Genomic DNA, 22,063 nt, shown 5'->3' on the forward strand with positions numbered 1-22,063 from the left:
AAGAGGTTGATTTTTCAAACAAATATTCCTGCCAATTAGAATTTAATCTTCCTCTAAATCAGCAGTCTCTAAGGCCCTTTTGTTTCTTTCATCTTATTACCTACTCTATCAAAAAACATGGGTCTCACCTTAATAGGAACCAATTCCCCCCTTTTTTCCTGGAACAATATTTACATTTTGGCCAGCCTTCTCTCATGTGGTTTAAAGAACCACGTATGTTTGCAGGCATTCTCTCAAGTAGTTTAGAGAACATAAAACTTGCAGTAATATTTTGGGGAGTAAATTTTATTGTTATGACTTTAAAACACAATCATATAAAAACAAGAATTCCATTACTAGTTGCATATTGTAATAATAGAGTTGAGAATAAATTTTACTGCTATAAGAACTATAAAACAGCAATAATAAAAAACACTATTATTGTGAATAAATTGTGTTGAGATGACTAACTAGAAAGCTATAAAACACAACGATAAAGAATAATCTAATCACCAGGAAAGCTGTGATAATAATTCACCCTTGTTAGTAAAGAGCTCATGGTTCCAGGTCATTGGCCCCGAGTTTTCTAGGTTACTGCTTGCATTCCATAAGGTTGCAGAAAGATAATCTTTGGCCAGTGGGCTGGCAGGAGACCACACATTACAGTAAAATTGGACATGGGGATTGAGGAATATCCAATTATCAGGGACTGTTAGAAAAATCCTCTGTAGTAATGCCAAAGGTCCTCACAACATATTTAAAAAATTATTTGCAGCTTTCTACTAACAATTCATGTGTATTCTTTGTGCATTTTCACATACTTCTTATTTTTAGTTATGTTCTTCAGAATAGCTGCGTGGGATTACATATCTGTTGCAGGAGGAAGCCTATTCTAATCTTGCTTTGTATTTAAACTACCCATACTCCCCTCTGCCCTGAGTCGATCTTGGTCCCATCTCAATAAACAGGAGAATGAAAAGAAAACCCCCTCAACTCCTATGTTCTGCTCTTCCTTATGGCACTCTTGGCTCTGTTAAAACCCTTGCTTCAGAGTTAGGAATACAGAGGTAGCTGCCCTGTCCCTAAACTTGGGTGAAGGGAAGAGTGTCGTGAGTGTTGCATTTTACCCGTGTTCTGAATATCATCATCATTCAAATTCAAGATTTTCAAATTGATGTGATTCTAAGAGGATGATAGAAGATCATAGCGATGCAGGTCCCTTTCAAGTGTCATTAACTTATTCTGATGATGAAGTCTTCTCTCCTCACTGCCTCCACTCTCTCACTTCCCTTGGTCCCTACCACATGCCACACGCATGTTGACTTAAATTGCTCTGTTCAAGGTCTCCAGGAACCTCTCTACTATTGCTGGGGGAGATTGCTAGTTCTCGGTCATCTGACTAGACTTCACCACGTTGGTAATTCTCATTTTCTTAAAATGCCTTTCTCACTTGGCGTCTGGGGCACAACAGTCTCACATCTCCACCTACCTCAGTGGCTGTTCTTTCTCAGTTCCCATTGCTCCATTCCTCTCTTCTACCAAGACCTCTAAATGTTAGAATGACTCAAGGATCAGTCTTCGTTCTTTCCTTCCAGATGAACTCACACCCTAGATGAGCTATTTGAGGCTTCGAACACCATCTCTTACATGCTGAAGTCTCACATTTCTGTACCTCATTCCCACTTCCCTCTGAGCGTCAGCCTGCTGTCATTGCTGCCCACTTGACAGTTCTCTGGGTGTCTCATAAGCATCTCAAACTTATCAGAGCTCAAGACAATTCTTGACTTTTCATCCCCTCAAACCTACTCATCCCTTGATTTTCCCCATTTCATTAAAAGTCACCATTTCTTGGTCCCCAAATCTAGTTGTTCTTGAGTTTCCTAGTTCCTTCATACTTCACATTCATTCCATAAGCAATTTTCTTGCATCTGCTTCTAAAATAAATTCTCACTGTGACCAGGTGTCACCATTTCACCATAACTGGCTAGCTTGGATCTCCATTATCTCTCCCCTGAAATGTTATCATATCTTCCCAGCTGGCCTTTCTGTTTCCATTCTTGTTCTTCTCTTGTCTTCTCTCTATGTAGCATACAGAGGAATCTTTTAAAATATAAAACCAAAACATTTTCAATACTTTTCTGGGATAAAATCCAAAGTCCATACTATGGCTCATGGTTTCTATAAGATCTTGTCCTTGTCTCTCTCCCTGGCCTCATCTCTCATCACTCTCTCACTCCCACTTCACCCCACACTGGCTTTCTTCCAGTTCCTTGATCACATCAAGCTCATTTTTTCCCTAGGATTCCTACACATGCTTCTCCCTTTACCTAGAATACTTTTTCTACAACCCTTTGCATTAATTACATCATTTGGAACTTAAAATTCATCACAGTCAGGAGAGGCCTCTCTATCTCAATAAACTGTTGGCCCATAAACTCCCATCACCTTAATTTGATTCCTTTTACTTAAAATTGTATTATTTGTTTGTATAATTGTTTATTGTTCTCTCAACTCACTGTGAGTTTCATCGCAGCAGAAATTCTGTCTGTCTGCCTCACTCATCTTTGTATGTATTCATCTTCACACTAGGGCATCGTACATAGTGAGCACCCCCTGCATTTTTGTAGTATGAGTGAATAGATGAATGAATGACTATAAGGCAAAGAATTTAGACTGGACCACCAAATGCCAAGGACTCTGTTTTAATCCTTGACTTTGCTGCACTAAATTTTGCCCTGGTCAATTAGACTTTTAGTAATTAGTAATTAGTAATCTTAACCTGAGCCTTTGCTTTTGCTGGTCACTGTTTGAGATTCAGGGATATCCTGGGTTTGTCTAAAAATATGGTGTCTTCTCTGATAGAGTCCTTTATGTGAGAGGAGTATGTGGGAAAATCCACTTGAAAAAGGAGTTTAAATGTTTTCACTGAGAGTATTTGGAGAGATCTGGTTTTGTTTAAAAAACTGGTGATGGTGGTCTATCAGGACAAGAGAAGGCATTTGGCCCCAAATAAAGCCTTAGATTCCAGAGGGGAATGGAGATCCTGAATAATAATCATGTCCACTATGACTAGAGCAGAAGACATGTCACCTATTATGCCCAGTGACCTTGTGAACAGTGCAAGTAATCACCTCCTGAGTGTGCATGATGTGGATTCCCAGAGATAGGGAAGACATTTCTTCCTGATGGAGCCAAGGGCTTATGTAAATTCGGTTTTATAAGAGAAATGAAAAATCAAATGGTAGTATTTTCCACTATTAAAAAAACTGTTTGGGGACATGATGGAGTTAATGAAGCCACTGCTCATGTATGTTTCTGCTGAGACATCCACTAATTGACTTACCTTATCTTTATTGTGGGAGTCAACCCCTGAATGCATTCTCAGAGACACTCAATTCACTGACCCACAGGACAGGCCCAGGATTTTCTAGCTCTGTCTGCAGAAGAATGAAGCCTCTGCTTGGGACTCTTTACCTCTTTTGGATGCTGGTGCCTGGGGGGCTGGGATATGATAGGTGAGTCGGAAGTGGGAAGAAGGGCTGACTATTATGATTTAGATTTTCCAGATGGAAAATGTTTTTGCAAGATAAATGCATCTGGATTTTCCCCTATTCTTATCTCTACACACCACCATAAGAATAATGAGGATCACTGAACTTTTATCACTGAACATCACTCAAATAATCTTTGAATAGATGAATAAATATCTAATAAACATTTCTACCACCATGTATGTTAAGTACCAATAGAAATGTCATGTTTTATGATTGAAAAAGGGAAATTATAATACAAATTCTATGTCCCTCATTTACATAGTTTCTTATTACTAAGTGAAATTATTCTAATTACCAAGATAAAAATGTTTAAGGTATCTAAAAATACCAAGTAAGATCACCAAGAGATCGTTACTGTTAATATTTCTAAATAGCTAGCTAGTTAGCTAGCTAATTATGTATATAGTACTATTGCCAGAATTTTTCAGTTAAATTGTATGATAAAACTTTTCCTATGATATTTATAATTCATTTAAAACACATTGCAACTGTTAATAGTATTCTATCATTGTTACTCCATGGGGCATTTATTTGGTTTCTACTTTGTCATTTTCACAGATAATACCATGAGAAACTACAGCAATATTTTTGCAAATTTTTAGTTATTTTCTTAATATAAGTGATGAACATTGTAATTACTGGGTCAGGAGCTGAGAAAATTTTAAGAATCTTGCTGCGCATTGCTAAATTGCCCTCTAGAAAAGGTGCATCACTCTATATACTTCCAATAATAGTGTATAAAAGTACTTTCTAAGTGTTTGCCAATTTGATAAGTGAAAAGTACCAACAGATTACTTATTTTGCATTTTGTTGATTTCTAATAAGGTTAAATGTTTTGTATTGCTTATTACTCATTTTATTAGTTATAAATTATGCATTCATGCCATTTGTCCCTTTTTGTGTTCTTTCCTTATTCATAATAAGTCATTACTTCTGTAAATATATAATACTTTTTAAACTGAATGTGTGTCTCTGTATGTGTGTAGTGTAGTTACCATATAAATTATTATTTCTCTTGTTCATACACAACTCAGTATTTTGCTCATTTGATACATCTCATCAAGCATGTGTAGTTATAAAGTGTTTCCTTTTTTCCTTCATGGTTAAAAGAATCTTGAAACAAACTTACTCTCACAGAACAAGATTTTTGCCCAGACCATCTGTGTGACCTCAGCATGTCCCCTACCTTCATAGACCGTCTGATTTCAGATATATAAAGGGAGTCCAGGATTTTTTGTGATGTCAAAATGTTTGAACATTGTGTTCTTATTTTTTTCCCATTAGTTTGCTTAGTTTCATATAGGCACTACATTTAGCTTCCTTTTTAAAATTATTCATTTATAAATTAGAGATGAAGACTCTTAGTTTTCACAATGCTTTGATTGGGAAAAAAGTCACCCTTCTTAAAAATATCAAGAGACTTAAACTTACACTTTTTTTGACCTAGTATTCCTGCTTCTGGAACTCTAGACTGAGAAAATAAGCAAAAGTATGGAAAGAATCTATGCACTGAGATGCAGCCTCATTTATAATATAAATATTATATTAAATATTATAATATTTGGAAACAATCTAAATGTACCATATTAGGTTATGTAAATATTGACATATAGATTAATGGAATATTATTCATCCTTTAGAATAATGATTATGATTAAATTTTAATAGCATGGGAAAATGCATGTTTCATGCTAAAGAAAAAATGCAGAATACAAAATGTAATAAAATACTTAAAAATATAAGAAAAACTATGTATCAAAATGGTAATTGATATCTTTGTTGTTGTTGTTGTTTTTTCTTTCCCTCAACTATTCTTCATTTTACAAATATTCTACAATGAAGATGCATTAAAACTTCTACTTAAAATAATAAGCACTAAGCCCAGGTTAAATCATGGAAGTGACTCAGCTCGGGCAGCAGGACTCAGAGGAGACAGCTTCCATTGGACTGCCCCTTGTGACTACACTTGAGGAAAACATTTCACATCTGCCAGCCCTGATCCTAATTGGCTGTTTTCATTTTCATTACTATTTACTGATATAAAATAAAGTCCATTTTTCTATGGCTCTTACCAACTCAAAACATTGATTAGCTGCCATTTTTTACACACTTTATTCACTTTAAGTGATGTAATGATAGTCTAGAAAATCTACAATTAAGAGAGACCACGAGCTTTGTAATCTTTCTCTTGAGGTGGACTCTCATATATACCACATACTCCCAATAAAAGTGTAGGTCTGTAGAATCATTTGGGACGTGGCAGGATTAATCAAATGCCTTGAAAATGTTCTTTCTCTTTGGCCTACTAATTCTTCTTCCTGGAATGTAGCTCAAGGAAATAAGCAGAAGTGAGCACAAAGATTTATGCAAAAAGTCATCTAGTCCAAAATTACCTAAAATAGCACACACACACACACACACACACACACACAGGAAAATACATAGCTTTAATATCCAGCACAGAGAATAATATTTAAATAAATGATACTATGTAATATATACCTATAATTAAATATTAGTCAGTCATTAAATATAATATTTATAAAGAGTTTTTATGGGTTTGAGGAAATGTCTCTGATAGAATACAGAATACAAAGGAATGAATACAAAGTTAAATATAGATATAATCAGTACTGTTTAAGAAAAAAGTATGCACAGATAAAAGACTAGCAGGGAATAGGCCAAAATACCAACAGCGGTTAACTCATGGAGGTGGGATTATTGAAGATTATTTTTCTCTTTCCTATTTTTCTCCTCCTTTTTCTCTGTACTTTCTAAATTTTATGGTATAAGCACATGTTAATTTTGTAAGCAGAAAAAAAAAGTTTAAAAATGTTTTGCTGTCATGAAATACTTATGAAACCATTTCTTATTAAGTATGTAAAACACAAAATTTACCTCACTATTCATTGTTTTTTTGCTTCTGCATACATTCCAGTCAAAATTTCATCAATCTTTGATCTTTGGTATTTATTAATAATGCACTCTAAAGGATTATGTTCTCTGTTAAACATTTTATAAATTCTTATTAAAAAAAAAAAAACACCCAAAGTACAATAATCTTTTCATTTGATTGGTGAGATGAGGCTAGTGATAATTTGGGGGATTAGCTACTGTTGCTTCTTTCTGCACCTGCATTATGCATCACCCAAGAAATTGTACAGACACAGGGAACTAACTGCCTTCCCTAAGTATACGGTTTAAACATTGCCTGAACTAAGTACTGGGATGTGTGTGGGTCAAGGATTGTGTTTGATTTCATGTATAAGTGATAAGCACTTTTAATATCAGAGATTTTCATTCAAATTCCAGACAGTTCACTTTTTTGCATATTACATGGACCCAGTCATTTAACACGGGCTTAGGAGACAACAAACTCACACACTTTGCAGACCCCCAGCCTTGCTTTCTCTTGTACTCCTTTGCTACCGCTCGGAATATAACTGTGATAAAGAAAGGCCCAAATATTTGCTGAACTCTATGAAGGAAGAAACAGCTGCTCCGACAGCAACCACTGCTAGCCCCAACCCAGCCCTAGAGTGAAAGCATCTCCAGTGGTCTCATGTCCTAGCAGGACGTGACTATTTTGACGGTCAGTGCGAGGACTGAGGAGGAAGGGAGGGCTGAAAAGACACCCTCCTCACTTGCTTCATCCCCTCTCCTCTCCCATTCCAAAAAAGCACTAAAATCATTTTCTAGTGACCTTATAATGTCAATACTCATTTTGCTCTTTGTAGTCCAGATCAGAGATACAAAATTTTTAAACGTGGACTAATATGGTTTATGCCTATTTTCTGGGTTATAATAAAAGTGTGATTTAGACTGTGTAACAGAGTAAAATAACCTGGGATAATAGTATGTGCCATAAGGAGACAAATGGCTTTTATTCTCTAGATGTCATGCACACAGCTTTCTACTACTTTTTACATTCACCTTCCAACCCTCATGCAATTCCAGTTTCCCCCTGGCTTTTTGTCTGACTTTCTTCCCTTTGCAGATCACTAGCACGACAGAGACAAGAGACTGTGGACAAGACAGTGACTCCAGGGAGCAGCCTGGAGACCTATTCTTATGACAAATACCACCCCATGGAGGAGGTGAGCAAGACTACATGGCAGGGGTTGGTGGTGGGCACAACTTTGGAATGTGGAGGGGATGGTTCACTGTTACTATCCATCGACTAGAGAGACTCAAATGATGAGGCGGAGATTCGCCTGAGCATTGAGGTCAAGATTCCCAAACAAAAACGAAAAACCAAACAAACAAAAAGAATTCCCAGACATTACCCCCACCCACCACCACCTATCACCACTATTGGAGCTACAGATGCTGGTGCTATGAAATAAAAAAAAATGCAAATCAACAACAAAAAGGAAAAAGAAGAAAAGAACACCCTAACCAGTTTTACTAGTGTGAACATGAACCAGAATTAACCTTTACTCTTGTTTATCAAGTTTTTAGCCAGTTTAAGCAGGGCAGGGCCAGTGTGTACATGGGTGTGTGATGTGGGGTAGAGGAGCCTTCTGACAGAATCATATATATCTGAAAGTGTGATAGTTCTTATAGGATGCATAAAAGAGACAGGCTCAACAATTCTTAAGAGAAAAAAACTTTTTTAAAGAAATATTTGTATTGTTACTAAGTTTGGTGATTTTAAAAATTAATTACAGTAAAAAATTAAATTAAGTACTGTATATGCAAATAAGTATGTGTGAGTGGTTGGATGTGTGACATATGCAAAACTATTGGACTTAAGTAACATTTTTAAAAATAGAATTGCTGGGTTAAAGGGTATACACATCTAAGTTTTTTATTTAAATGTACAAGTTGTCCTCCAAAGAGGCTTTACCGCTTATTCTCAATATTTGGGAATATGTTAACATTTTCCAGGATTTTTTTTTCAAATAGTACTTTTTTAAAGTATGGGAGGTACCCTATCACATCCTGATGACTATTAAATGTCTTCTGTTTGTGAATTCCCTTATTCCAGTCACTCCTATAGAACCCCAAGTTATTGACTTACAGACAAACACGTAAGACCCTCTTTTCTAAGCATGGTGTAAGACTTGTAACTAAATCAACTTCTATTCAGGTCTGCCCCAGTTTAATCAAAATGATTGACTCGAGTGTGATCTGGAAACTTCTGTTGATATATTCTATGAAGGGCTTACCCAACTCTTCTCCAAACTTGGAACCATGGACATTAGCAAAAGATATTGTTGAGATTCATAAAGACTGAAAAAGAACTCAAAAATATACCTGACCTTAAATTTCTGGCATGATTGAGTGGCACATGGAAGCTAAGTCTGTTGGCCATTTGAGGGTTGTGTTGCTGTATAATGTTTCTGAAGTATTATCAGTGGAAATTGTTAATTCCCAGTAACTTATTTGTAAAGATCAGAGAAGGAAAACTCTGACTCCAAAAAACCTCCGCTGCCTTGCGGCATACCTCTTCTGGGGAAAGGCTAAGGGAGTAAACCCCGACAGAAAATCCGGAGCCGGAGTCCCTAAGGCGGTTTGACGTTGTAGTCAACACCGGCAACTCCTGCGGCGCACCTGAAGCCAAGCTGTATCGACTCCGTCTTTCCCTTGGACCCTTCAGCTGCGAAGAGAGGGGGGGTCTGCTGCATGGGCAACAGCAGACCCTCCATATCACCCTGCCCAGGCTCTGTAGCTTCAGCTCCACTGGAGAGGACACTCCAGCGTCATCGCAAGATGTCGATTCAACACGGGAGGAGACAGATGCCGTGTCACTCCCGAGTCGGACTGCACAGCCATTCTCGGCGGTGCAGATAGACACTTAAGAAGCTACACCATCGTCTCTCGAGACGGACGGCTGCCGACGACGATTTGTAAAGATAGACAAGATCTCTTAATTCTTATGGCAGAGTAGATCTTTAAAGAGAATGGGAGAGGGGGGATAATAACTCATTGGTTTTGTGTTTTAGCTTGTTTAGCACACAGCTGTTGTAATGTAGAGCAAAGAGTACAGAGTTCATTATCTTAATGAAAGGAGCAGTTATCTTAATTAGAGGTGAGCAAACAATCTTCTGATTGATAACTGCAGTCCTCTCTGGCTATTTCAGATCTATCAGTGGATGAACCAGATAAGTGAGCAGTACAAAGACGTGGTGACACAGCATTTCCTAGGGATGACCTACGAGGTGCGACACATGTATTATTTGAAGGTGAGTAAGAAGGCTGAGAACTGTTTTCCTGGGGAAGTGGGGTCTCTCCCACCCAAGACACTTGTTTACTATTCAGGGGCTCTAGTAGAAATGTAAGCAAAGTTAAAAGAGGCAGTCAATACAAAACAAAAAACAAAAAACCTACCTTTCCACCCCAAAATGAGCTTTTAAAATTCAAAACTTGTAAAGCTTTACATACTAATCATCTGGGTGGGATCAAGCTCTAAAGAGAATTAGGAATAGTTGGGTAGGACAGTGGGGTTAGCACTTAAAAACAGAAAGGTCTAGAAATAAAAGAACTTATACTTTTGTTGTCTCGATGCTGGGTCTCCCTCATCCCCAAGAAGACTAATGAACTTAGAATTATGCATGATGGAGCTGGACAGGACTTTAGACATTCTGACTGAGTGGCTGGCTCTGTGAAGGTCTGAGCGCCCCCCTGGCTCACATAGAGATGAAAGAGGATGGACTGTGTCAGGGAAAATCTCCCACCCATGTGTTACAGAGCGAAAGGGGGTTCTTTCACATGGCACCTTGGTGTAAAACCCAACAACTCGTCGGCGGCGGCGGCAGCCGTCCGTCTCGAGAGACGATGGTGTAGCTTCTTAAGAGTCTATCTGCACCGCCGAGAATGGTTGTGCAGTCCGACTCGGGAGTGACACGGTATCTGTCTCCTCCCGTGTTGAATCGACATCTTGCGATGACGCTGGAGTGTCCTCTCCAGTGAAGCTGAAGCTACAGAGCCTGGGCAGGGTGATATGGAGGGTCTGCTGTTGCCCATGCAGCAGACCCCCCCCTCTCTTCGCAGCTGAAGGGTCCAAGGGAAAGACGGAGTCAATACAGCTTGGCTTCAGGTGCACCGCAGGAGTTGCCGGTGTTGACTACAACGTCAAACCGCCTTAGGGACTCCGGCTCCGGATTTTCTGTCGGGGTTTACTCCCTTAGCCTTTCCCCTGAAGAGGTATGCCGCAACTAGTGTTGAGGAAAACAGGTCTTTATTTACAATATTCCAACCTGGGGAGGGCAGTGAGCACTTCAGCTTCCCTGTTCTCCCACAGGACCCAGCACTTCCCTTGCTCCCCAAAAGGTTAGAAGCCAAAAACATGCCCAGAAGTTCCCCATCCCTTATCTGTCAGCTGTCTCCTTCAGGATCTGGGGTACGATGTCATCAGCCTCTGTATAACAGTCCAGGAAAACATGTGCTGTGCCCTTTCAAAGCAGCATGATATTCTCCCTTTCCTTTCCAAGCCACATGGAGTTCTTTCCTTCCTACAAACCACATGGATCTCCTCTGTTCTCTCAAAACTGCATGGAGATCTCCTCTTCTCAAAGCCGCATGGTGTTACCCCCACTTCCTGCAAACCGTGTGGATCTCCTCTCCTCTTCTCAAAACCACATGGAGATCTTAGCTAAAAACATCTGCCACCTATTTTCAAACCCCTGGCTGCATCCTCTGACACAGTGGGTGTGGTAACCAGTTCTGACCATTCCAGAACCCTGCGCAGGCTCTATTTGCTCTTTCCACACCATTCCATGGTCAAAACCCCTCCCATCTTCTTGGGGCCTTGGAAGAACCAAAGACATTTGCATAACTGAGACACTAAGGTACTAGCCATAATCATGCAAAGGTATCTTAAAAGCTGTTCCCCTTTCCCCATCCCCCAACCCGCAGGCTCTGGGGATTTTTGGAGACCCCCACTCTGTAACATATTCATCAACCAGAGCCCATTCATTTTTCATGTGTATTTTGAGATTTTAAAAATAAATATATACATATTTATATATATTAAATAATAAGTAACCTTCAGTTTCAGTTCTTTCATTGTATGGTTAAGGAAACCAAGACCTAGAGAAGTGAAGCAACTTGTACAAAGTCACACAGCCAGATAATAGTATAGCCATGGGAATAACCAATCTCCAGCTTCCCTACGTGGCTTTTGGTGGGGGCATGGGGAGTCCACCTCTGGTCCTAAGCCTGTGGTGACTCACAGGAGAGCATAAGGAAGGGTCATATGGGTGTGTGTCTCTGCCAGCATCTTTGCCTCATGCCTGAAACCAACCAGTGGAATAAGAAAGGGATCTCTAGGGGAATAAAAAACCTGATAACTTTGCACAGTGGCTTACAACAATAAGTGCTTATTTGGTAATGGAGCATGGTTGTTCTCTCCAGATCAGCCAACCATCCAACAACATCAAGAAGATCATTTGGATGGACTGTGGAATTCACGCCAGGGAATGGATTGCCCCTGCCTTTTGCCAGTGGTTTGTGAAAGAAGTAAGTGTCTTCAGCTTCCTCGTAACAGTTAACCACACCACAAAATACCTGTCACATCTTGGCTGCGTAGAAAGGCTGCTTCATTCACATGTTGGCATGGCAACTCTACTAAGCTACTCCTTCTCCCCAAGGGAAATGGAATTAATAAGTATCTTCACTGAACAGTGAGGTATTCTGATCTCTTTCTGGTGCTTTCAAATTATTTTTAGTGGAAGACAAACATATCTCTATGTAAAAGAAAATACATCTTGGAGGTCAGAGATGAGTGAATCCTGACTCCACCTCTTTCAAATAATCTTGAGCAAATTTTCTTACACTAGAACCCCTAGTTTTTCACCTGCAAAAGGAGTAGAAAATGACTACTTCTGAGGTCTGTTGTGTGGATTAAGAGATTAACATATAGAAAATACCTAGCACAATGAATTTTTGCCAAGTACCTATCCCCCACCCTTGAGGGAATAAAGAAACTTTAAAAATAATATATTTTTGTGCATCAGTCTTTTCAGAGACCCAAACATAAGGAATTTAACCCACAAAGAGTAGTTCTCAAGTGGTTCCTAGAAACATCAACAAAATTGGGATCTTGTTAAAAGATCCTCACCACCTGAGACCTAATGAATTAGGGTTAGGGAGTCATTGGGGGAGTGGAGTCAAGTGATCTGTATTGTAACAAGTCCTCCAGCTGATTCCGATGCATTCTGAAGTTTGAGAACCACCACCCTAACCAAGAGGCAGCTGAGGTGGGTTGGAGGGTGGAGGGTGGAGATTGTGGTCATCTCTTATGATTAAGTTGAAATCATTTAACAATTAAGGAGAGAAAAGACCTCTTCCCCGGATGATCACAAATCTTTTGTTACAGAGTCCCATCTGGGCTGCTCCAATTGAAAACACACCCACAGGCTCTTTAGTTAGGGGTCCGATTGCCCGCCGCCAGAAATACAACTCTTAATACTCCAGTTGAGTGAAAAGAAAATTGTTTATTTAACAGTTACACATATCGTTGCCTCCCCCCTACCAAACCTAGCCAGTTTTAGGAAGGTCAGAAACACCGTTTCCCTACTTCCCAAACACAGTTCAGCTTTACCAGTGGCTGCCAATCATTCAATCTGATTGGGGAGGTCCTTTCTGTGCTGTGGTGCCCTTCAGCTCTCAATACAAAACCGTTGGGATTCTCAGCCTCCTTGCAAACTGTCTTCTTCCTGTAAACCTCATGGATCTCCTCTCCTTCTCCTCCCTGCGAACACATGCCAGAGAGGGAGACAGCCCCAGAGCGCGCCGTCCCCTAAAGTGTTCGCAGCTGCCTATATATCCCTGACTGCGTCCTCTGACGCAGTGGGTGTTGCCAACAGTTCTGACCATTCACAGAACCCCAGGTAGGCTCTGTGTGCTTTCCATACTGTCCCCTGGTTCAAGACTCCTCCCATCCACCTGAGGCCTTGGAAGCATCCAAGCCATTTTGCATAAGAAAGACACCAGCCACCAGCCTCAGGCGTGTGGAGGCATTCTGAAAGCTGCTTCCTTCTCCCCATCCCCCAGCCGCAAATTCCAGGGATTTTTGGACTCCCCTGTTTCTGTAACACTTTCTCTCTTAAATTTCCAGATTCTACAAAACTATCAAGACAACTCAAGGATAAGGAGGCTCCTTAAGAACTTGGACTTCTATGTGCTTCCAGTTCTTAACATAGATGGTTACATCTATACTTGGACAACTGTGAGTACATTGAGTTTGGTTCTGGGATGACTTAATAAACTACATCTTGACTCAGGTTCATTTTTTATGACCTCAGTCATTTTGCAGCTATAAAATGTTTCGTGGCCATGTTAAGAAAGAAATCCTATTTGGGATAAAACGCAACCTAACATATTTAAGCCAATAATCTAAGTTCAGTACTGAAGAGGCCTTTTGAGAGTTGAAGTCCGACAGATTTTTGTTTTATTTTGCTTTTGATATATTCCCAGTTTTCCAGCCAGACTTAAGTTTTCTCCAACTCTATCTCCTTAAAGTTTGTGGATTGCCTGCCACCTGCTCAGGATTATATGGGAATAAAATTCCTATATCACCCTGTGTTCACCTCCAGAAACATGGGAGACCAAAATGATGGATACATACAAACCCTGCCTTCATTTTTCATTGTGATCATTCATATATGGGGTAAACATCTCCTAAAGCTTTTCATTTAGCAGACAATTTCCCCTTTTAAATGTTTCCAAAGCATATTACTCCATAAATAAGAGCCCATGTTTCTCCCCCTCCGCCAGCATTCCCCTTCACCCAAGTCTCTGATGGGACCCCTAGCTCTGCAGCAGCCTTCGCCCAGTACGTGAATGAAGTCCCTCCCCCTGAGCTTGTCTGGAGAAACTTGTCTTCATCCTCATCTCCATGCATCAGTCTTCTGCTTCCAGAGCTGTGCAGAGACGGTCTCTGATACATCTGGAGCAGCCTTGTTCCATCTGCCAAGCTATTTCCCTTTCATCCTGTATCATTTGGACTTAAAAAATGATTCTCTGAAGCTTTCCCTGATCACAGCCACCAGGCACTGCTAATCTGCTTATGAGGAAAAACAAACAAACAAACTAGTCCCTCCAATATGATGATTTACAATGTTCCTGTTATTGGGGTTGGTAGCCTGCCTGCAAGACTAAAAATTACATGCATAACCTTCATCATGTTAAAGGTAGATTCTTCCAGACAACCCTAGGAATGATTTTTTTTATATTTGAGGACACCCATCACTGCTAACACTGTGATTTATGAGACCTTAGCATGACCACATCCCTGTGTTTGTTCCTCTGTGCAGGATCGGCTTTGGAGGAAATCCCGTTCATCTCATAATAATGGCACATGCTTCGGGACAGACCTCAATCGAAATTTCAATTCATCCTGGTGTAGTAAGTACAAGTTTAGTAGATAAATTGATGAACAAAAACATGGGGCAGAGAAGCCAGAAAAGAGGTGAATTATTAGAGAGATAACTTTTGGAAATAAGCATCTAATTTTGTACCGCTTGCTGAAGTGCCTGTCCTGTGTGTTCCCTCAAAAGGGATGCTATTAAAAAGCAGCAACACTCAAGTGCAGAACTCTCTTCAAGTGGGTTTGGCTAAACTGGGGCTAAGAAGACCTAAGCCAGTGTGAATATGTTTGAAATCTATTGCTTTGTTTTGAAATATATGAATTATCATAAAGAGAAGAAAAAGCAGAGAATTATCCTTGCAGATTATTTTACAGCAGGAGGGCAGATGTAAACAAGGTTTACATTTTCTTCTCCTCAAGGCATTTTCATGTTTCTGAATCTCAACATACCTGGTGAATTGGAAGTAAATAAAAAAGTAGGAATGGTTAAGAGCAGTCTGATTACAACCCAGATGGCAAGGGTTAAAAGTCAGGCTTACTGGCCATGTGATCTTGGAAAAATTGCTTCATTTCCCTGTTTTAGTTTTCTCTTATTTAAAATGTGGACCCATCGTGATACCATCTTATCAGTAGGTTGTTGTGGGGATTAAATGAGATGTCACATAGGAGGGGCTGACCACGGTGCCTGCATGTAACAAGGTGCTCCACTGATGGGCCATATCATTATTGGTGAGGAGGACAGACTACCTATGTATCGCAACATAGCTCTAATGAGACACAGACCAGTAAGTCAGGGAGAGAGAAACTGAGGTCAACAAGACTATGTCTGAGTCTGACCTTGGGAGCCTGAGAACTCGTTCCCAGGCATTTGTTTCATGGTCAACCACAATTTCAAGTTAAAGGTTATTGAGAATGCCATTCCATTTTACACCTTCCTTCATGGGCCATGGAAGCAATGGAGATCATTCCTAAATACGAACGTCAGCCCTTCTTTCTAAGTTCCTCCCTGAATGACAATCCAACTCACCTCATCGATCCAGAACTAATAGACAAACAAGATCAAGCCTTGATCCCACCCCTAGTGGCCCTGAGTAAGGATGACACCTTACCTTCTGTCAGTTCTTAACTGAGATCATGGTCCCTTCTCTGTGGTTTCCTGTATTTTCCAGGTATTGGTGCATCTAAAAACTGCAGTGATATAACATTCTGTGGGACAGGACCAGTGTCTGAACCTGAGACAAAAGCTGTTGCCAGCCTTATAGAGAGCAAGAAAGAGGACATTATATGCTTCCTGACCATGCACTCTTATGGGCAGCTCATTCTCACACCTTATGGCTACACCAAAAATAAACCAAGTAACTATGAAGAATTGGTAAGGCCAGAGCACCAAAGGCTTTAGAGAAGCCTCAGTTGGACCCCTGCATTCCTTTCCCTGATTTCCATTTCTTAGATTTTTGGCCCCAACCCTGCTTTTGTTCTCTCTGTTCTTCTTTTTTATTTCTCCTCCTTTTTACAGCTTGCCAGCCACCTGCTGGGAAGGTTGCAGGTTAAATGCTGCTTTACCTACATTAATTAACTACCTGTTTCATAAAATGTCAAGTTGGGAGACATCTTAGGTATTCATCTATAATATAAATGAGATGATTATGTTAATAATCTGCAGGAACGTGCTCTCATTTTTGTAAATTCTCTTGAAGCTCCGTTCAGCAATTATAGCTTTTGAACTGTGCTTTAAAGAACTTGCCAGCTGTTAGTGGAATACAGCATATCTAAAATAACATGGCTAAATAATATCTGCTCTCTTCTCTGCTAAACACAATGCTTTTATTTTCTTCTAAATACTGCCTCTAGTATTTGCTAGGAGTATTTGTAAGGGGGAATGCCAGTGAAATCCAAACCTGGGCAGGTAAAGTGACCTTTGTCTCATCCAGGTCCTCCTCTGAAGCCGTGTTTACCTTAACCACCGTGGGCAGAATTGCTGAAAAGGACTAGGCTCTCTGCCTTTTTGTGAACTTAAGAACAACAGACACAAATCAAAGGGAGAGTACATTTAGGACTGTAACAATTGTATCTTTTTCTAAAAAAATATTTTTTTAATTGTAATAAAATACATATAACATAAAATGTCCCATCTTAACCATTTTTAAGCAGATAGTTAACTGTATGCACATTATTATACAACCAATCTCTGAGACTTTTTTTATCTTGCATAATGGAAATTCTATACCCATTAAACAACAATCCCTGTCCCCTTTGCCCCTGGAAATCAGCACTCTACTTTCTTTGTCTATGAGTGTGACTATTCTAGATACCTCATGTAAGTGGAATTATCAGTATCTGTCTTTTTGTGACTAATTATCTCACTTTGCATAATGTTCTCAAGATTCACCCATGTTGTATCATGTGTCAGAATTTCCTTCCTTTTTAAGGGTAAATAATATTACATTGTGTGTATAGAGCACATTCCCTTTGTCTGTTTATCTACCGATGGCCATTTGAATAGTTTCCACCTTCTGGCTATTTCAAAATACACTGCTATGAACATAGGTGTACAATATCTCCTGAGATCCCACTTTCATTTCTTTTGGGTACATAAGCAGAAGTGGGTGCATCATATGGTCATTCTAGTTTTAACTTTTTGAGGAACCATCAAACTTTTTGAAAGCAGTTACACCATTCTTTAATTTCTACCAACAGTGCTCAAGGGTTCCAATTTTTCCATATTCTGACCACCACTTATTATTTTATGCTTATCTTTAAAAAAAATAATAACTTTCCATTATCAACAACTGCTGGGATGTATGGAGACTAAGCTTACTCTGTTATTAAGATCACAGCGGCCTGAGGACCCATGGGTTCTCTTGAACATCCTGCCACAATTCCACTGGAGCAGGACGCATACAACACATGTCCAGGCACAAAAAGAAAAAGCACTATAGAGCTTTTGACTACCTTTCCCTCGGTAGTCAAAAAATGTGTAGCGGTACCCCCAATATCTTTCTTGCAATGTTTTTGGACATTTGTACTATGTGATCATTTTGTAAGATATGTGAAATAACTAACATTTGCCTTGGGCTTTATGATTTACAAAGGGATTTTACAGTCATTATTTCATCTGATTGTCAAGGCAATATAACAGTCTCCCTTTGTAGATGTGGAAATGGAGACCTTGAGTTTGCTCCATTTCCAGGGCTCCTACGGACAGTGAATGGTGCAGCCAGGGCTGGACCTAATGTCTTCGGACTCCAGAGGTTACATTCTTCTGACCTCCTCACACTGGCTCAGAAAGTGTTTACACCTTCTGAGAACCAATATTAATTTAGATGCTCATTACACTGGGTCCTATATCCCCCTCATTCTTCATTTAGAAAGTCTGCAGAAACAGAGACTTCAGTTGACAAGCCCAGAACCCTCCTTATTCTTCAGTTAGTAATATTCATCATGTATGCCTACTTTCTACTTAACGGGATCTGTGACAAACACAAATGAACCACCAAAGACAGGCCGCTAGAGATCTTTGATTGGACAGGCTTTCCACTAGCAGAAGAGAAGAGGCCCATGTACTCTAGTATTTTTCTAGGGAATTTTATTTCCTTCCTGGTTCAGCAAAACAGATACTATGTGACCATTTTTGCAAGGTTAGAAAGTCTTGTGCTGTGGATTGGTCGTCAGGGTAGAGTCCTCTGGCCGCAGGCTAGAGGGGGCAAGAAGGCAGGAGGGACGTGGGGCCCTGACGTCACCATTACTGGAAGGTAACTAAGATAGGAATGACAGACAATATTTTAGTATTATATACAGAAATTGGGAAACCAAATTGACATTCTTTAATTCAGTATCTCTTACAGTCTCATGTGCTGAAGAGTTAGCACGCTCGAGAATTTTCAACAAAAAGAGAGTGTAAAAATGACCCCGCCTTGTCGCAACCTAATTGAAGCTAGCTAGCAATGGTTTTAGGTACTTATGGGTGAGATTTGACAGAGTGCCCAAAGACACAGTCAAGCCAACTCTTCAAGGAGGTTTCCATTTCTAGTATTTACAACTACTGAGTCTGGTAATTAATCTCTTTATGTTTACAAAACCCAAAATGTGTAGAAATCATGATAAATATTATGCCTGGTAGACAACTTGGCAATCACTTTGTAGGGGAAACATAACTATATATAGCCTTATTCTAAACTGCTCTGAAATTGGAATAGCTATAAGAATTCTAATGTTTTAGGTACTGAGATTCTTTCCATTTGAATTCTTCCCATATCAACCCTGTAGCCCATCCCAAACTGCAGCCTCGCACACACATGCCAAGGCCATAATCAACCACCTTAGAAGACGACAATAGTCCATTGCACAGGTAATGAGATTTAAAGAGGGTGTTGACACTGGAACAAAAACTTTCTAACTATTTGAAAGAAGAGTCAAAGATGATTTTACATGTGTTGGGAGGACCATGATAAGCCAGAAACAGGAAAATCCCCCACTTACTGGGTTTGAAGTACCAGTAGACTACCTAGGTATAGATGTCCAATGGGAAATGAGAAAGCTGGTCTGGAACTCTTAAGATGAATTTGGACAAAATACCAAATCCTCTGGATTGCTGGTTTTATTTTTAACACCAGATATCTGTCTCTGCATTTCCTACCTCCAGGTCCAAGTTGGACAGAAGGCAGCAAATGCTCTGAAAGCAAAGCATGGAACCAATTATAGAGTTGGATCAAGTGCAGATATTTTATGTAAGTATATTTTTTTCACTTCTTCAGTAGTATCCAAGGCACCAAAGAAGTCACTGAACTTTGGGGAGTGGAATAGGTGGGAGAGAGAGAAAAGAATTTCTGGGATCAATGGGAAGTTTTACAAGTCAAAATGACCATAGATAAAATGGAGTTTGTACAAATCCAGAATGATGTTCTCTAGGGATAAGGTGTGAGCTCAAACAAAAAAATTAATATGCTGGATAAGACCAGAACTCTCTCTGGCTTCAGTTAAAAAGAGCTGGCAGGGAGGAGGCGCAGGAGTTAACAGGAAGGACATTTTCCAGTGATCCTTGGTCAGTTGATTCAGTTCCCAGAGAATCCATCAGGCTAAGCAAGCAGAGCAGGTGGGGCCTGGAGAAAAGATATAAAAAATACTAATAATTCAGTTGAAAGAAGTGCGTACTGCTTGTCCTCATTACCAATCACCACTTCCCCTAACCACCAGAGAACGACCTAGATAATATTTGGATAATATTTTTCCTGATGGTCATTTTGTTTCTGTTCCTTTATATGTCAGTTTACCCTTGTCTTAAAATATTAGATTGTCCAGTCTTTGATTCAGCTGAGAAACTTGAACCAAACCTCTGCTATGTGCCAGGCATAATCCTAGGTGCTGTGGGTGGTGGGTGGATGGAGGGAGACAGACAGGTCAAATGAGAGGTAATTCCTGCCCTACAGGAGCTTCATATCAAAGAGCAGGTGTAGACAGCTAGCCGAGAGACCCTAACGTGAAGTAGTTGTTTATTTTTCTCAGTTGAGCCTTTATTCCTGAAATGGCTTACAGAAATCTATGCTTTCACTATACAATTTCTAACTCTTTCTTCATGGTTTCATTTGTAGATGGCCTATCAGGGTCTTCAAGAGACTGGGCTCTGGACCTTGGGATTCCCTTCGCATACACATTTGAGCTGAGGGACAATGGTACACATCAATTTCTTCTGCCAGAAGCTCAGATTCAGGCCACCTGCGAGGAGACCATGGCAGCTGTGCTTTCTATCCTGGATGACGTGTATGACAAACAGTGGCACTCAAACAGTGCTGGGAAAGTGACAGCTACCACTGTGGTGCTGAGCCTGCTAGTGCTCTTCAGGTCTCTTTTCTGAGTCCATCACACTCAGGCCTGCTCAGCCCTGACAGCATGATGTGGTTGCTGAGAAGCTATTTGTCTGTGGTCATAGAGGAAACAAATAATTTAACTAACAATACTTTCTATTACAATAAAGATAAATCATGTTTGAATTGAAATGTTTGTTTTGCTGGTACTTAATTTTTTATTACTTTAGAAGAGTATAATATTAGTTATTGCTCCCATAATGCTGCAAACCAAACCACTCCAAAATTCAATGGCTTGTGAATCTAGGTCAGTTAGGATCAGCTTTGCTGACCTTGGCTGTGCTCACGTAAGCATCTGGGGTCAGGTTTTGGGGTTTAGACATTTTTGTCCTAGCTGAACTCTTTGAAAATTTTGCTTTGCCTTTGAACCAGGTTTGCACTTAATTTTGTGTTACTGACTTAGTAGCAGCATTCAGAAACTAAGTCATTTAATCTCTCTATATATCTGTTGCTGATTTTATTTATTTGTTTAAACAATTTTTTTGAACATCTACTATGTAGATTTTGCTAAGCTCTGGGGTTATAGCGGTGAATAAGGTAGACAGAGCCCTGTCTTCTTGGAATTTCTATTCCGGGGCAGAGAGTGGGGGTGGTAGCCATAGTTCAGGAGGCCGTAATAATCAAGAACACAGGTAAATTAGCTAAGTAGTGCAGCTTGTGGCAGTAGCTACGTAGAAAAATAAGAGTAATTTAGCGAGGTAAGCAAGGGCCCAATTATATGTTTATGTGTATACAGGCATTTAATTGTGCTATCTTGTCTATTAAACTGCCAGTGCTCTTCAAGTAGCATCTATGACTGTCATTTCCTATGTATCTCTATGTGACACCTTGAAATGGTGCTAAGCACTTGTCAGGCTTTGAACAAATGTTGTAGCTGTGACTGACTGACAGGGTATCCTTGGATGTTCAGTCACCCATTTCCAAATTTCCTTGTTGGTCACAGACACAATACACTTCTTGGTTGTAACCCTTTTATTGCCTTTCTTTGTCTTTTTTATTTCTTTGCATTTTCCCAGAGTGTGGCTGATAAGGGTCACAAAGGAAAATGTCAGGGGGCAATGAGGCTTAATGAAGGAGAGAATAGCTATTTACATAAAAATGCCAACTCCACAACTGTAGCATTGTCAGGAGAAAATGGTTAGGTTTCATCAATGGTCAGCTTAGGAGGGAAGAAAAGTAGCATGGTCACCGATGTCATTCTGAAGAAAGAAGGGAAGTTGTGTCTAGAAATTCCAGTTATGAGCCTTCATCTAGGCAGTGTTTTAGTTTCTAAGACTGTATCTTAACAACCTGGACCTCTGAGTACTATAGGAGTTCTGATTTACAAAGCTTAATACATGTCTAAAGATTGAGCC

At 39.8% G+C, this 22,063-nt stretch overlaps 1 protein-coding gene across 1 annotated transcript; it reads left to right on the top strand.

Moving 5' to 3' along the window:
* Positions 1-3,392: 3,392 nt before the first annotated feature.
* CPO (carboxypeptidase O) lies at positions 3,393-20,840 on the top strand. The gene is made up of 9 exons (XM_090268695.1): positions 3,393-3,494; positions 7,531-7,630; positions 9,620-9,721; positions 11,892-11,996; positions 13,597-13,707; positions 14,795-14,885; positions 16,017-16,219; positions 19,490-19,574; positions 20,436-20,840. The coding sequence occupies exons 1-9, from the start codon at positions 3,427-3,429 to the stop codon at positions 20,696-20,698; spliced, it is 1,128 nt and encodes a 375-aa protein (XP_090124821.1). The 5' UTR covers positions 3,393-3,426; the 3' UTR covers positions 20,699-20,840.
* Positions 20,841-22,063: the final 1,223 nt, after the last annotated feature.

This window comes from Furipterus horrens, unplaced genomic scaffold, assembly GCF_987537825.1.
Source record: "Furipterus horrens unplaced genomic scaffold, mFurHor1.1.pri manual_scaffold_1, whole genome shotgun sequence".
NCBI lineage: Eukaryota > Metazoa > Chordata > Mammalia > Chiroptera > Furipteridae > Furipterus > Furipterus horrens.